Source organism: Homarus americanus, unplaced genomic scaffold (assembly GCF_018991925.1).
Source record: "Homarus americanus isolate GMGI-L3 unplaced genomic scaffold, GMGI_Hamer_2.0 scaffold24523, whole genome shotgun sequence".
NCBI classification, from domain to species: Eukaryota; Metazoa; Arthropoda; class Malacostraca; order Decapoda; family Nephropidae; genus Homarus; species Homarus americanus.
The window spans coordinates 5,783,240-5,801,867 of record NW_024744357.1 but is presented as its reverse complement, the minus strand read 5'-3'; the positions used below and the strand labels follow the sequence as shown (position 1 = coordinate 5,801,867).

The 18,628-nt window shown below is 40.7% G+C and overlaps 1 protein-coding gene across 1 annotated transcript in view; it reads right to left on the bottom strand.

The window, feature by feature from the left end:
* Positions 1-2,972: 2,972 nt before the first annotated feature.
* The window catches only part of LOC121877700 (protein fem-1 homolog A-like), a 45,199-nt gene continuing 29,543 nt past the window's right edge, over positions 2,973-18,628 (bottom strand). Inside the window, exon 2 of the mRNA XM_042383524.1 lies at positions 2,973-8,362. Coding sequence (XP_042239458.1) covers positions 8,144-8,362 — 219 coding nt within the window. The 3' untranslated portion in view covers positions 2,973-8,143. The remainder of the gene's footprint in view (positions 8,363-18,628) is intronic.

The following is an 18,628-nucleotide window of genomic DNA, read 5'->3' as shown; positions in this document are numbered from 1 at the left end:
GCCTGAGGCGAACAAGGACCTATTCACAGGGAAACGTTAGATCTTACTTTTTACTTTTATCCTCTTCGCCACTGATCGGCTTGTTAGCCGCTTGGGCGATCGGTCACGACTCTTTTCCTTTATATTCTTCACCAAAAGGTCGGCTCGCTAGCCGCCCGGGCGATCGGTCACGTCTCTGTCACGCACTGTTGGCAAATACTGGGCATGCACCGGCTCCTGAATGTACCTTGGTGATAATACAGGTTGACAGAATAATTCAGGAAATTAATGACTTTCTTAAATAGACAACTGACTCTAACTAAACTACAAACATCAGATTCTCTGATGTCGGGGCGACAAAATAATATAACTTCAGTAGCGATCAGAAACTCATGGGTATTCTTAGGGAACGAAACCGATGGGTAGCGTTTGTCCCGGCAGACTCAACACTCACTTACTTGACACGTCTTATTAACAATAAGGACAGTTGAAGCGTTCAACACCACTCACAATGGATCTTGAATGTTCCAACTGTAAACAGACATATCTAAGTTGACTCAAAACAAAGGTGTTCTCTCTCACACTCAAATACATTATATAGAGAGGTTTGTTTCAGTAAGTCAGAGAAAATGGGATAACGGAGGACTGAAGCGTCTTGAAGTGATGGGAAAACGGACTCCTCAGATGGAGGACTCAAACTAAAAGCAGAGGTACATGTTCTGTGGGCTATTGAGCGTAATATGAATCATTTGATTTTGGCGTTAACTGACGTGTACGACCGTGGTCGTTACATTGAAGCTCAGTAAAATACAGGAGATAAGTATAATTTTACTCCCAGAATAGGGCAGCACTACCAAAATATTCGTGTACTCAACAGTATATAGTTGGACATTGTAAAAAAAATGGTTTAACTACACCCGGCGCCTCCCAACCGTGAGTTACCAAGCCATTACTTACACAGATAAATCAACAGACTAATTTACTCTACATAGCTGCGCTTGACAATGTGGCTAAGAACTCATTTTAATCTTCTAAGTTTAACTTTTCAAACTAAGTAGCGACTGAGCTCTAAAAACCAAGTATTAAACTGGCGACAAATACTGAGAATGGCAGTATACTGGGGGCCACCCACCACAAACGGCCTAAGTCAGTGATAGTGAGGATATGGACTTATATGGACTTTGAGGGGTTTGACAAAGAGGCCCTGCAAGCCTCTGTGGCGGATAGTGATACAATTGATACAAGTGATACAGGTAAGGGCCAATAATCTGCCCTCGGCCTCGGAACCAACCCCCATCCCTGTGTGCCCAGCCATCTTTTCTACTAATGTAAGTGTTAAAAAAACTAATATTATCGATTTCTCTTAATTATTAATTGTGTGTGCATACCATCATAAAATTAAGATGTAATTTTTACTACAACGTAGGTATTGTGTCTGAAAAAGTGGAGTTTGGGGGTCGGGCCAGTCTCTATTGGAATTAATCCCATATGTTCTGTTGTTCACTTTATGCCGTTTTCACTTTCCGAGGTACCCCATGGGTTCAATTGACCGCGTAAATCAGGGTACTACTGTATATAAAGCTTCCTGTGATATTCATTATTGTGGTGTGTGGGTAATATTTTTGTGTCAGGTTTATGTTTGTTCTTTGGTTGATTTGTCATGTTATATAGAATAATAGAGTTGGGAAACAACTAGAAAGAGACATCCCCCTTCCCCCACACAAACTCGGATAATGTACTGATACACTTGCGACCCTGATGTCGAAGCAAAAGCAGCCAGGTCTCTTTTGGGACAAATTCCATGGACAACAAGGCACTAAAGCTGGCCATGGTGTTATGCACTTGATGGTGCAGCCACTCATGGTACTTACCCATAGTTCAGGCACCTGTGTTATAAATCGTAAGTGTCAGCCTGTGAAATGCTCATCATGTACCCTCTCTACAGTACAAGAAGTGTGCCAGCTCTGGTGACCTGTTTGCAAGTTGTAGCAAAATTTTATGGCTGGATGCCCTTCCTATTGCTAACCCACGAGGTAGGAATTGCTGGCAAAACAGAGGTGCCTCGGAGGTAATAAAAAACTACCCACATGTTTTGAATATAATTCGAGCTCAATACATTACTCAAACTGAACCTTCACTGAAACAGAACAAGAGAAAGCTAGAAAACTCATATATAGTTTACAAAACCACCCACCTTTGTACCCACTGGATCAATGAAGGAGAAATACTGTGAATAGGAGTTTAGTAATACTTGAGGTGGAGCAGAAACCAAATCCTATTAAAACACTTTATCACAGTACAGTACAAGTATTGATCCCTTTGAATGTAATATCTCCTTATGAGTCTCTTACGTACTGTACAAGGCTGACCAACTTCCCCAGTGGGACTCACAACAACACACTACACATCACGCAGACTTCTCCATCATTCCCTTTCACTGCATGAGTCTGTCACTCAAAACCTGAGATACAACATTTCAAGATTTTCTAAATAAGGAGCTTTGGGCTATACACCGAGGCTTATGATTACTGTACACTGTGCTGAGGTGAGCCAACACCATACCAGCTCTACCATATTAGATTGTAAGCAAATGTACATATACTCTTCTCTTACCAGAAAACTAACACCTACAATGGTGTACAGTATCACCAACTAATAAAGCCACTGTATAAGTGCAATAAAATTAAAGCACTTTTCTTTCCTTACAAGCAGAACCAAAACTGGCTTAGGTTTACCTGGACTCTACACCCACAGCCTTTGGCAGGCCCATCCATGTGTCTATCCAGATTGGCTTTGGATATCATACATACATCCCTGTTTCCAGCCAATGTTCATTACAGTATTACCAAATGTTATTGAGTCCACAGCCTCACATTTCTGTTTCTCATAAATGATTGTTTACAGACAAGCATCTCCGACACCCATCAATTAAATACAAATTCATAAATGGAGAGAACACCTCAATAAGATATAATGTTCTTCAAAGAAAGTCATCATGCATTTAACTTTATTTCTGGATTATACAAGACATTATACATAGAAAGATACAGTAATAACGGTGGATCGGCTCTTGACTAGGTCTAGTCTGATCAACTGGTAAAATGCAAAAACAGTCCTCGTAGATCTGCAAAACACTTGTACACAATATGAAAATGGAAGTGGTTATAATACAAGGGAAATAATTAATGAAAACGTTCCACTTAATATGAACTTTTGGACTTTTAATAATTATTGTGCTCAGTAAAGATTGTCTAACAATTAGCAATATATATTACTGTATATAGATATATAAATATAAATCTCTCATATTCCAAAATTATGCATTTCAAAATGTCTTACATTCTAGTGAGGAGGACACTGTGAACCAATACATCACCAACTACCCTACATCTCACAACATGGGAGGGGTTGCCTTTGAAAAAGTAATAAAAAACTTTTATACAGATAGAAAATCATCTTACAATTAACAAAGCACACAAATCATGATTTTAAATGTAGAATTATCAATAAATGATTTTAAAAAAGTATATGAAAAATAAGTGAACATTCCTGATACCCTCGACAATGAGGGATTACAATTGTCAATCAAAAGATTTATAAAATCCTTACAATAAATGTTACTGAAGCTCCTCAAATAAAGTTATAATAAGCACTAAGGTAATGATACATACTCATTACAATATGACACGTTTGGGTTGTCATCCTTCCCCTTCCAATTTTCTAGGTGACTAAAGCTACAGGATTCGGTAATATTAAAACACCTTAGGAAATAGAACATTGCTGCAGACAAGTAGCCAGCCTCATCTCTCAATAACTTTATAGACAGAGCAAGAGGGCCGTTGGTTCTAACGGCTTCACTCCATGTACGCTGGCTAATCCTCTGCAGCAAGAAGCACAACAATGGTAGTGTGTTATCCCCGAGGAGGATGACTTATCACAGTTAACATTGACCCCTCAGTGCTGTGTGGTGCTGCTGGTACCTGGGATACAAAAGTTATCTTAAACAAACTTCTCATTTTTGTTGTCTTAGCTGCTCATTACACTCGTATTATTCTATGTTATATTTGGTTGGGCTCAACGCCACTACTGCACGAAACCAGACAAATATTCTGTACTACTTTTGAGTAGTGACGTATGAACCATGGCTGGAATAGTGCATTACTGAGTCTACTGAACTTGTATCAGCCAACAAAAACACTAGACAACAGATGAAAGAGTCTGTCTGATTAGCAGTAACATATGAGAAGCACCACAGAATTACTCTAAACTATCGGTGTGTTTGCCATCTTATATAAATTTATCACAATCAGGAAAACTTTGTACAAGCTCTAAATTACACGAGCTCTAAATACAAAATCATGACTGTAAACCTAATTTTATTTTATATTACTGTATTTTATTTTTGCTAAACCATAATATTATTTGTAAGTAGCGAAATATTGATCAAAATGCTTCTTTATGAGCTATACGACTCTTACTGTATAGCTCTCAATCATGTTTGAGTGGTGTGTCATAAGCCTTACAATCTATTAGTGTTGATGCTAGAACACATCTTGGTGACAACGCACCCACCGATTGAGATAACTCGTTCGTGGTGGGATAATTGGTTTTTGTGCTGTGCATATTCTAACCATATAAGTCCTAACCATTAAGGCAAAACTATACAAGATCTGGTCTATATGAATATTGCAGACAGAATTATTAACTAATTTCTCACTATGTAAACATAAGATGAGTGGCTTGCACAACGGCTTGTCACCATAGGAAAATACTACTGAAATATGGACTAATTTGTGTTGCCAATTCACCTATAATGTCATAATATAAACCAATGAATAACAAACTTACTTTTACACACACACACACATACAAAAAGAAATGAGTGTTGTTACAAAGAAAAACATGAGCAACACTTCACAACTACAGCTCTTGAAACACATTTAAGAAAGAAAGAAGGAATTTGAAAATTAACTTTTTTTGTATTAATTATCAAATAAGAGGTAGCTACTGTATGTGCTTACAACAACTAAGTTACAATATACATATACAGTATTGCTCTCCTGAAGTGGTTCAAATTAAAGAATTATATTTGAAGGAACTTACAATATATACTTCATAATAAATTAATCTTATCATCACACTTCTTGTTTTTATACACACTGTACTGTACAGTGACCAACACTGCCATCATTAAAGACTCCTTAACCAGAATTGTGCTTGTCACATCACTTTGTGTTATATTTAGACTAATACAGTACTGTACAGTATACGGTAGTACCATAAAATAAGTTCTGTATAACAAACAGTGAAACAGTTTAAGTTCATGATAAAATATGATGTTAAAACTGTAAAGAGTTGATGAGAAGGACGTGGGCAGGAGAGGCACAGCGTAAAGGTGGTCTCACTCCAAGAGTTACGCTGTGCATCTGTGGTACGTGTCGATGAACAACTACAATGGTTTTTAAGTAAGGTAACTCACACCAGCAGCAATGCTATGTAAGCCACACACAGTGTGGCATCTAATTTAGAAACCGTTGTAGCTGTTCAAAGACACGTAACACACGTGCATAGCATAGCTCTTGGTTGGGACGACCTTAACAGTTGTCCTCAATACATCTGGCACAAGATGCTACCAAAACCATAGTTAGCTACACCTAATGTGAACCAACACTCTTGGTGCCAATAAGAATCACTGTAGCTCTTAAATATGGTCTTATGGGTGCCATCAACAGTAAGCCCCATTTTTTTTTATGGAGAAGTGGCTGGCAACTCTAACACTGACATATAATATAAAATAAGAATATTATAAAATATACCAGAACTGTACAGTATTGTAGCTCTCCTCAGAACACGGTTATTTATCACGCACTGTATTTAATATCTCCCTTTTACTATCAAATATAAACATTTCAATTATTGGTAAGTACAGTATGATATTATTTGCTCGGACAAAATCATGAAGTCCTGCTGATGGTGACTGAACTCCTATACTGTACTGTAATGTATAAAAGTTTTCAACATGAATTATATTTCTTTGAGAAGAATAAAATGAAAAATGTATCTTTACGATTTAGTGTTTGACAATACTGTAAGACACAACAGACGAAGGATTTTGGCAACCCTACTGAGACAACAGGAATTGCAGTTGTTCATTTTGAAATTCATCGACCCTCCCTCTGTAAAGATACCTTTTTTGAGTGTGGGCATTCTATTGAAGTAATAATACTGTACTGTATTAGTGAAGTTGTTAAGTCTGGAAACTAGTCGATCATTTTCAAAATTTCATGGATTGAGGCCAACAGTACAGGGTACAGTAGGTTCACCAAAAGTTACTGACGGGGTTCCTTAAAATATTATGGATGGTTTCATATCAACTCACTTGATAAAATAAATCTATCCCCTGATATATTTACTCTGCCAGGCATAAACAAAATGGTGACTATGACTTATGTGAGCCTTTTTCTTGTGGTAGTTAAAGTAAAGCATAGTGTATCAATTTCTTGACCATTACTCTGACAATTATCTGGTCACACTGCCTTTCCAACCAGAATTTGTGATTTTGTTATTTTATGTAAATCAAAGAATATATACTGTACTGTACTGTACTGTACTGTACTGTTTTGCACCTATGAAAGCATCCTTTATATGTGTTCCTTAACTGGAAATTATCTCGACATATTCTTCAGAAAGGAGGAAGGAAATGACCACACAGGGACTTCTATGCAGCAGAAACACGCTTATTGTTTATGTAAAGTTTAGACAAAATATCTAATAATATTAATTTCTCTTTAACTCCTTCTCTATGGGGATGACACTTTTAATATTTTATTTGTCTAACACCAAACGATTTTATTCAGCACAAAGGGGAACCCGTACACAAGGGGTTAATGTTATGCAGAGCCAATATGCAAAATTTTCCCTTTTACAGTATACATTGAAAGTGACGTAGGTATATAAAGTGACTGGCACTACAGTACAGTACTGTATACAGGTATATGTTCCAGTGATTACATGTATCAGTATTGGATCTCTATGCTTCAGTGTACACTACTGTTGGGTTTTGGTAGAATCTTGTGAATGTTTATGAATTACCCATCCAACATTTGGTATTACAGTACTGTACTGTACCAAAATACACTGTACTGAGTAATGTTTTTTTATTCGAGAATCCTAAATGATTAAGCTGCACAGTATATATTATGTATACATGTTCAGTACTATATTTCAGGACGTGGGATAAACAGAAGCTAAAAATCAGCAGGAATAAAGTCTGATCATAGCACTGTGAAGGTTTATTTTTTCCATACTTACAGCACGTCCTATAGTGATCATTTAGGGCTAAAAAAAAACACTTACATGTACAATACTGTAAAGCCAAATGCCCTTCATAAAGACAAACTTAAGTTTTTTCTGCATTTCTAACACAGCCTTCCTGTATTATGAAGTAACTAATATAATGCTAATTTGATATTGAAATACTGTACCTGTACTGTATGTTCACTTAATATTCAATTTGGGATACTTTTAAGTATAAAAGCCATAAAAAATAAAGCTAAATTGTATCATTATACATTATTATACAGCACACAGGCTTATACACATGGACACAATCATACAGTGATAAAAATATGCTTGACACTGGATATGACAAATCAACTATGGTAAGCTGCTGCTGGTCAACAACTACAGTTTATTACACTAATTCCTGTGTAGCTCAGCTCTGTCTACCACAGAGGGTTAACAAACACTTTGAGTCAGACAGCATAAACTTAATACAGTATAGAAAAAATGGCAACAATTGTTTTTAAACAATGAGTATTTTCTTTAATAAAAATACTATTTTATGTTCATAATAAATTTTGAAAATTCAAACATTAAAATATTTTATCCTTTTAGAAAGTTTACAACAATAATTATAACATAATACTGTACTCTGTTATTATTACAGTACAGTACAGTACTGTACTGTACTGTACTGTACTGGGGCTTCTCAGATGCCTGATATTTGCACACACTCATCCTTAGCAACCAATCAGAAGCAACTGAGGCAGTATACTTGTATGGGGGGCTTTAAGTGCATAGGGATCTGCCAACAAGAGTGATTGCCTCCTGGCGTGGATATTTAAGTGAAGTATAAGGTTGTGATGCACCATCCTGGGGGTATCTAGTGCATCTTGATGAAGGATTCCAGGTGGGTGGGCACTTCACCGACGTAGGGAATCCTGTGTTCCTGAATAACTCTGGCAGCCAGACACTTGAGAGAGGTATAGTTTAGGATGCTGATCTGACACTTGGGGTTAAGCCTCAGATTCTTACTTGGTCTCTCCCCAAATGCCGTCACCTGGTCCACGTGTCCTCCCGCCTTCAGTAGCACCTCCACGATCTGCAAGAGTAAGGACAATAAATCATCATGACCTTACTAAAACTATAAGGTATCTTCCCCACTTAAATGTTCACACGTCCATGGTCATGAAATGTGTTTACAACTTACACTACTGGATGTGTTCAATACAGATTTGGGTATATATGATGACTCTGGTCTAATAACAGTACAGTGCACTTTGTTGGCAGACTGGAGTCCCATAGTCATTCAAAGTCCTGAGGTGCTTACATGATGCTACTACTCAGAATCACTTTCACATTTAAGGTAATAAGTCTGAGAGATAAAAAGGCAAATTGGCTAAATGAATACTGTACTGTACACGGGTGGCCAAATACTGTACTGTACACGGGTGGCCAAATACTGTACTGTACACGGGTGGCCAAATACTGTACTGTACACGGGTGGCCAAATACTGTACTGTACACGGGTGGCCAAATACTGTACTGTACTGCGGTGGCCAAATACTGTACTGTACATGTGACGCTATTACTGTAATTGGCCAAATACTGTGCACTGTACCACGGTGTAAATACAATGCTACTGTACACGGTGGCCAAATACTGTACTGTACGGTGGCCAAATACTGTGTACTGTACGGTGGCCAAATACTGTACTGTAAATACTGTACTGTACGGTGGCCAAATACTGTACTGTACACTGTACACACTGTACTGTACACGTACTGGTGGCCAAATACTGTACTGTACACGGGTGGCCAAATACTGTACTGTACACGGGTGGCCAAATACTGTACTGTACACGGGTGGCCAAATACTGTACTGTACACGGGTGGCCAAATACTGTACTGTACACGGGTGGCCAAATACTGTGCTGTACACGGGTGGCCAAATACTGTGCTGTACTGTACCTGACAATGCTAACCCTAACTTGTGATTTTCATCTTCAATCTGTGGATATGAATTTTGTATTATAATTATGTGGGGCATACTTAGAGACAGTACAATACAAGAGTTTCACAGGTAGCATTTGACCTTGAATTACAGTGTATCCTTAAACATGAGGTCATAAATGCTTGTCATCCTTAAGTTGTACATTATGTAAAACCTGGAAAACTTATTTTTAATACCATAACTACTCGCACAGACTATACTAGTGACATGAGAATGTTCAGTGACAGTGTATAACTAAATTTTTATCGTGAGTTTGTAGTCGGGAATTTCTTACACAATACATCCCTCAGTGTTGCTGTAAAGATTATGATGTTTTATTGTTGGTCTGACAGACACAATCTTTAATATGTACTGTACTGTAATGATACTTCCAGGCACCCAACACTACAGCAAGAAGCAATAGCACCAGTAACATCGTGCTACCAACAGCCACTGCCATGCTCGGAATTCTAAAGTTTACTCACACCAACACTATTTCCTCTCAACCTACATCCACTTTGCCAAATCCCAACAACCACGTGGACACATATAAATAGCAGCCCAACGTGCCATAATAAAAAATAGGGAGCATTTAATCCACGAAGCTACAAACACTGATTAATTATAAAAGCTGTTATGGTACACTGGAGCGAGGTACGGTACGTCTTATAGACTGTACTCACATAACCCAAATCAATTTCACCATATTACATACATTCTTCAAGTTTATACATGTATGACGTCCACCCTTGAAGACCTCTAACTTTCACTATGCAGATTTTTACACACAAGAAGTAATACCTTGTAAGTCCACAATATAAGCAACAACTTTCACTTAACCACAAATACAGAGTCTGACCAATAAAAAAGTTCTTAACCTGGGAACATAAATGTCAGTTGTATTTCCATTCATTAGTAATGGCTGTACACCCACTTGCTGCTATCACTGAGGCATGTGGAGAAGTACAGTACAGAACAAGCATCCATCTACCCTGCCATAATAAAACTGTGCATCCCAAACCCTAAAAGCTACTGAATACAACACCTCAAAAGTTACCCTCACTAACTCTCCATTTCCGTATTTTTTTCTTAGTTTTTCGTGACCTTTGGTACTGCTGCTGTCGTCACGCGTCCAGCAAGTTACCTTCATCAACCACCACAATTCACTTCATCCTTTTTTGTTTTAGTGCTGTATCTACCTTTGTCTTGTAACCAGCTCTCTTCTCATTAAATACGATACAGTACCTTATTGCGTTTGTTCATATTACAGTATTATTCATTCTCTTCTTCGTCTCCAAAACTTAATCTTCATCAATACTCACAATTTACAATGATGTGCCAAAGCGATAACCCACGATTCGAGTGAGATCCGTAGCCTCAATAAGGACCCCCTCCCTCCACCTACCCGAGATGAGTCGAGAATCCCATTGACGATAACTTCAAAACAGAGAGTGAAAGCATTCCTTTCATCATTTTAAATTGGGAAATTATGGTAAGAAACATCAAAACAAACGCCAATAAGACATAGAGAGGTTAACATGGTAAGTGGTGCAGCTAACGGCCGGGTATGAATAGTGCACTGATAGTCCGTAGCCTCGTACTGTACACCAATAACACGTCCGGCGGCGCACCATGTCTAAGCCAACTGATGTGATTGTAATGAGTGGACACACGTGGTCGTGTACACTAAAAGCTTTATGAAGGAACAAACCTTCTCAAACGTGAAGATGGTTCCTCCAGTTAATTAACCGCCTTTAGGAGGACGTTATTTACCGGGTGATTATATAATATGTCGAAAAATAATCTTCAGCTGATGTGGTTACAGCCTGGAGAGCGTGAGGGAAGCTCTAAAGGTCAAATGACCATTTTATATATATATATATATATATATATATATATATATATATATATATATATATATATATATTTATTTATTTGTTTATTTTTTTTACGGGCATTAACCCACCGGGCACAGGTCACTGACCCACATCGGGGCCTGGGGGTGGGTGGGTGGGAATGTAACAATAATAATTATAAATAATAATTCAAAGTAAGTAAAATTTATAATAAATAATACAAAATTGAAAATAAAATAACTGATAATAATAAGAATAACACTGTAATAATAATACAAAAAAGATCAGAAGTGAGAAACAATATATGTGTGTTGTGTTGTGTTGTCAAAGTAAGAGAAACAATTGAGACCCTGAAATTGTGTGTAAATGAGGCACAAAGTCAGATCATCAACCTGGGACTTGGTCACAACTAGACGATATTTACATGAACCACCGGGACAGTCTCACAACACTATGGCGCTAAGATGTCCCGGTGTAGAGGCCACCCTCACAACCTAACTAAAGGAAAATAACATAATTCTGAGGTTTAAAAATGTACACTAGTATGCGGTTGGCACAGTGACGTCTTCAGACACAAAGGCCTGGCTTTCTGTACACGCTCACAGAATGTTTGTTTACGTGTGTGTGTGTGTGCTGCTAAGACATCGTTCTGTAACTCTCGTGTTTAAAGAAGGTCACAAGTACGTTGTTGGCATGCTGACATATTCATCTAAACACAAAGGTTTGGGACCGTGTGTGAGCAGTTCCTTAGTCCGTTAAGACAAAGACAGTAGTCGCCTCGTCAGTACAATTATTTGATCTACCACAAGGTGAACCTAACCACATAGCGTAATAAACTTTCCTGCAACACGTGACAGCTTCTTTAACACTCTTATCTCCGGTAACTGAGTCTGCGAAAACCTTGAAGATAAAATTGTAAATCTCGACGCACTTGCTCTCTCGGTCCTCCAGTAAGTGCCGCCTCATACTTCACCAAAGAAGAAATATTAACACCAAACCTTTACACTCACACCGACCACCTCTATTTAACGGACAATATGGAAATGAAAGTCCGTTATATCGAGGGTCCGTTAGAAGTGAAACCCCCATCCAACGGATTATATGGAGAGAGAAGTCCGTTAAAGTCCGTTATATAGAGGTTTTACGGTATATGAAACCAGAAGAAAGCTTTTCTTTATGTCCTAAACTTCAACACAAAGACATCGGCCAAAATAGCATGGTACTGACAGGAGGATAAACACGAGAGCACAGAGTCACGACTAAACCTTCCCTTTACATGACTGAAGCTTCGAATCCCTGGTACGAGTCTCTTTGTTTATTGGGATGTTCGCCTGCCCCTCGCTCTCTTCATGAACCCGAGAGGTGAATCTGAGTACTGTTGTGGGCGTGTGGTGGGGTGTTTTGGGCGTGTGGTCAGGGCCGGATTCAGGAGTGGGCAAAGTGGACAGCTGCCCAGGGGCCTCCACATATTACAATATTTTATTTGTTTATTCATTTGGATTATTCTTATTTTCATTCTTTAAAATTCAAGTGCTACTCCTTGAAATAACTCATAACTAATAATATATTCTTTTCTGTGAAGTCTCTTGAAATTTTTTGACATGTGCGGTAGTAGCTATATCAGGGCTGGTCGACTTGAAACCACATGAATGACTCCAGTCATGTCTCACTTTTGTGTGTGTGTGTGTGTGTGTTGGGAATTTGTACACTATCAATAAATATACAGTTAATTAAAAATTTCTCAATATGGCTTCAAAATTCCCCAAAGAAGTGTTCAAATTTCAAAATTCTCCCGGGGGGCTTACAGCGCCCCCCGGAACTCCCAGATGTTTAGGCTCGCTTCACTCGCCACCCCACCCTCTTGGGTAGTTATAATGAGGGGGGCCTCCACAAAGAGGCTGGCTGCCCATGGGCCTCCACAGGTCTAAATCCGGCACTGCATGTGGTGGGGTGTAGGTGAGGTGTGGTGAGGGTGTAGGTGTGGCGAGGGTGTGGTGTGGTGTGGCTGTAGGAGTGGTGTGGCTGTCAACACGTGCACACTGATGATCTTGTACTCACAACTACACCTCTGTTTATATAGTACACATCTTACTGAATGAACCTTCCTGTTTATGATGAAGTCAGGGAGATAGACAAACACTCATCTCGCTCTTCACACTCCTCACTCCTCTCTCTCTCTCTCTCTCTCTCTCGTCCTTTGCTACAGGTTAAAACATTGCCTAACTATTGTGTTAGGAGTTACACCTCAAAGTACTTGGGTTCATACAAAGGAGTGTTAGTTACAAAACTAGCGAGGTCATCCTAAAACTATACCTTGCGCTTGTGAGACCTCACTTGGATTACGCAGTTCAGTTCTGGTCACCGTACTACAGAATGGATATACAGAAGAATCCCTAGAAAGAATTCAGAGGAGAATGACAAGACTAATCCCAGGCATTAGGAACCTTGAGTACAGAGACAGGTTAAAACATCTTAATTTGCACTCCCTCGAGAGACGTAGAGTGAGGGGCGATATGATAGAGGTGTATAAGTGGAAGTCAGGGCTAAACAAAGGTGATATAACAAAGGTACTTAAACTATCCAACCAGGAGCGAACTCGTAGCAATGGTTTTAAATTAGACCAATTTTGATTTAGGCGCGAGATAGGTAAACATTGGTTTGTAAATAGAGTAGTGGACGAGTGGAACAAGTTACCAAACATCACCATTAACTCTAATACGCTGGATAGCTTCAAACATACAGTAGGGTGGATGGATATATGAGCGATAGGGGTTGGGTGTAAACGGGACTGACCAGTATGACCTGCTGTAGTTTACTCCATTATTAGGTTCTTATGTATTACTTAAGAATATTTGACTCGGCTGGGGGCTGTTCGCTGGGGCTGAGGCTGGGGGATATTGTTAACTACGTCAATCCTGTGGTTGAGACGTAGTTCCCTTGTGTCGTGTGGTATGATGGTAAACGTAGTTGTTGTTGTACCTGGAACTATGGCGACGCAGCGGAGACGACAATTTTAGACTCGTAGATGTGCGTTCTGTACACACACACACACACACACACACACACACACACACACACACACACAGCACTGTACTGGTATCTGCCTTTCTGGGTGTTTACCATCACCCATCACGCACTGGGGAAAAAATAACATATATTTTTATCAATCTCAGCTGATAAAAAATAGCTGGACAATACCAGGACTTTTAGATGAGAGTTGTGGCTCTTGCCGACCTTCGTGTATAAGACAGTGTTGGTTGACCAGCTACAGGCCCCCTCTACTGCCCACACCAGTCACCAAGCTTGAAACATTGACGGGAGGAACTTAAGGCTCCGTCGACCATGGTCCAGGATACCTCACCCACCCCTTCATTCCCTCCTCCCCTCCGATACCATCTGACCCCCACCTCCACCATCATCACCACCACCATCATCACCATCATCATCACCACCATCATCATCACCATCACCATCACCATCATCACCATCATCCAGAAGACAAAGATATACACCGACCCCTGGACTATGAACCCTAGACCGTCTTCTGGGAACTGGCCACAACACAACGTCTATCAACTTGTGTCCTAGTCAGGTGTGTTTCCGGTGAGTCAGGCCAGCAGCACCCAGCCAGCCAATGAGTCAGGCCAGCAGCACCCAGCCAGTCACTGTACTACGACCCGAGAGCTGTTGCGACTCAGGTTAGCTTCACACACACACACATTCCGTAACTCTTAAAGGGACTGTTGATGTACTGAGAGAGAGAGAGAGAGAGAGCGAACTAAGCAAAGGAAGGAAAACAGAGAGGGGAAAGGGAAGAGGACAAAAGAGGTACAAAAAGGACAAACAGGAGGACAACAGAGGTACAAAAAGGACAAACAGGAGGACAAAAGAGGTACAAAAAGGACAAACAGGAGGACAACAGAGGTACAAAAAGGACAAACAGGAGGACAACAGAGGTACAAAAAGGACAAACAGGAGGACAACAGAGGTACAAAAAGGACAAACAGGAGGACAAAAGAGGTACAAAAAGGACAAACAGGAGGACAACAGAGGTACAAAAAGGACAAACAGGAGGACAACAGAGGTACAAAAAGGACAAACAGAGAGACGACCCAAGACACTGACTCATTCAGAAGGTCACGGATACATACCTAACATTACACTGACCCCCCCTCTCTCTCCATGCCTTTCTTTCATTCCTCTCTCCTCCTTCTGTCCTTCCTCACCTCCTTGCTTCTCTCTGCCTTCCCCATCTCTTCCCTCTCCTCTTCCTTTTCACTCTTCACGTCTTTTCTTCCTCACTCCTCTGTCCCTGTCTCCCTCCTTCTCCCTCACGCACAATGCAACTTTCTCCGATGGCAGGAGAGAGAGAGAGAGAGAGAGAGAGCTGGATGACGTTGCGTGAAAGTACGGTGTTGGTGCATTAACTACAGACGGACACACACATACACAAATACATACATACATACATACATACACACACACATACATACATACACAAACGCACATCCACGCCACCTCCAACCATAACCCAATATGTGTGTATGTGAGGGGGTGGGGGGTGGGGGGGAGGTGTTAGGTATGTGCGGAGAGTGCGTGTGAAGTGTGTTGGGTGAGACGGGTCAACAAACACTGCAGCTCCGGCTCAATAACCGCACCACCGCACTCGTCACTCCCAATAAAGAGTGATTAGACACCTTCCTGCCAATTAGAGAGAGAGAGAGAGAGAGAGAGAGAGAGAGAGAGAGAGGAAACTTCACCACCACAACAAAGCACGTCCTTAAAGCGTAAAGACAAAAGCCCGGTGTTTTTTCTCTCTCTCTCTCTCCTCCATATAAACAAGACAGTAGCAACACGTGGACGTCTCTGAGCCAACACTCTACCAAGACAAAGAACTGAACCAAGTGTTCGTCATTCATGAAAAACACACACACACACACGATCAAGGTGTTGGAAGAGGAGAAACACCCCCTACCTCTCTCCCCAATACCTCTTCTCACCCCCACCCCCCCACTGACCACCTCCACCAGTAGTAATCATCACACCCAAAACCTCTGTTAATACCCCCACCAGGAGCTTCATTTATTACCGGTAAAATATCACAACACAGCATCAGTAAGATCATCAGTGGAGGAGCTGAAGAAATGACTTGACGGGTAGAGTGTGTGTCTTGTGATGTGTTTCCTGGCGGTGAGCGACCATCATGTGTACACCAACATGGCTGATGGTGACCATGTGTACACCAACAAGGCTGATGGTGACCATGTGTACACTAACAAGGCTGATGGTGACCATGTGTACACCAACAAGGCTGATGGTGACCATGTGTACACCAACTAGGCTGATGGTGACCATGTGTACACCAACAAGGCTGATGGTGACCATGTGTACACTAACAAGGCTGATGGCGACCATGTGTACACCAACAAGGCTGATGGTGACCATGTGTACACTAACAAGGCTGATGGTGACCATGTGTACACCAACAAGGCTGATGGTGACCATGTGTACACTAACAAGGCTGATGGCGACCATGTGTACACCAACAAGGCTGATGGTGACCATGTGTACACCAACAAGGCTGATGGTGACCATGTGTACACCAACAAGGCTGATGGTGACCATGTGTACACTAACAAGGCTGATGGTGACCATGTGTACACCAACAAGGCTGATGGTGACCATGTGTACACCAACAAGGCTGATGGTGACCATGTGTACACCAACAAGGCTGATGGTGACCATGTGTACACCAACAAGGCTGATGGTGACCATGTGTACACCAACAAGGCTGATGGTGACCATGTGTACACTAACAAGGCTGATGGCGACCATGTGTACACCAACAAGGCTGATGGTGACCATGTGTACACTAACAAGGCTGATGGTGACCATGTGTACACCAACAAGGCTGATGGTGACCATGTGTACACTAACAAGGCTGATGGTGACCATGTGTACACTAACAAGGCTGATGGTGACCATGTGTACACCAACAAGGCTGATGGTGACCATGTGTACACCAACAAGGCTGATGGTGACCATGTGTACACCAACTAGGCTGATGGTGACCATGTGTACACCAACAAGGCTGATGGTGACCATGATGTGTACACCAACTAGGCTGATGGTGACCATGATGTGTCAGCCCTGTCCCTGACTGTACTAACGTCCAAATCGTCTATCAAAGGACTGAACGAGTTAGTACACTTAGCTGTTGTTGTCGTATCCTTGGTGTGTTTTTTAACCACCAGTTTGGTAGTCCCTCTCCTCACAACCTTCCATTCGCCTGAGTTTTCGTCAAGCACTGGCTTTCCTTGTCTCGCCTCTTCCTTCATCCTCGCCATCCCTTCCTTTAATTTCAAGATCTCTAACTTGGCCATCTCCAATTCGGCCCACAAAAGCGCACACCCTCGAACACAAGTAGCATTGGCCATATCCGATAATTATACCTCGGGAGCTAACCTTGCCGTGACCTTCACCACTGATCTCATTATAACACCACTGACCTCATTATAACACCACTGATCTCATTATAACCACTGACTTCATTATAACACCACTGACCTCATTATAACACCACCGACACTTCCGGCTATGTAATGAACCCTTTGTATACATAAGCCACTGATCACAGAAAATATATAAGGTCCACCATATAGCACCATGAAAGTTACTGCCTAGAGAAAGTACACTTGAGGGTGAGAGAGAGCGAGAGTAGACTTCAGTGCTAAGTTAAGATACTACCAGGAGAAAGTACCCCAAGTTAAATGTAGAGTACTGACAAGAGAAAGTACACAGCAGTAATATGCAAGTTACTGTCAAGAGAAAGCAACTTAGTCAAGTGTGCGTATGTTACTGCCAAGAGAAAGTACACAGAAACACCAGGTAAGTACCGGGCAGTGACGAGAGTAAGTAGGTACTGTACACGAGAAGTCAATCACCATGAACCAACATCACAAAACAAAATATAAAAAAATTATTATTGACCAAACAAAAATAATAAAATAATACATGAATTAAATAAAACAATAATTAAAAATAGTAAATAATAAATAAAAAATAATAAGTAATAAACAATAAATAATAAAAAAAATAATTATACCTAAACCTTTTGTTCAATGTAGCGATAAGAAACAGGTACTGATAAAAATGGTGCCCAGTCTCAGGTTAGGTTAGGTTAGGTGACAGGAGGCCAGACCGTACACTTGCGGGACCTCTTACCTTCACACACACACACACACACACGCACACACGCACACGCACGCACGCACACACGCACACGCACACAAATCATAGTAAGTTAAAAACACGACAATTTTCCCAGATTTCAGACTCGTTCCGCACCACCAACCACCACCACTGTGTCACCATCACCACCAACCACCACTGTGTCACCATCCACCATCACCACCACTGTCACCATCCACCACCAGCAGTAGCCAGCATGACAGACAGTGGGAGTTGCACCACCACTGAGTCTCACCTGACGAAGGTCATCCCTGACCCACGAACAATGA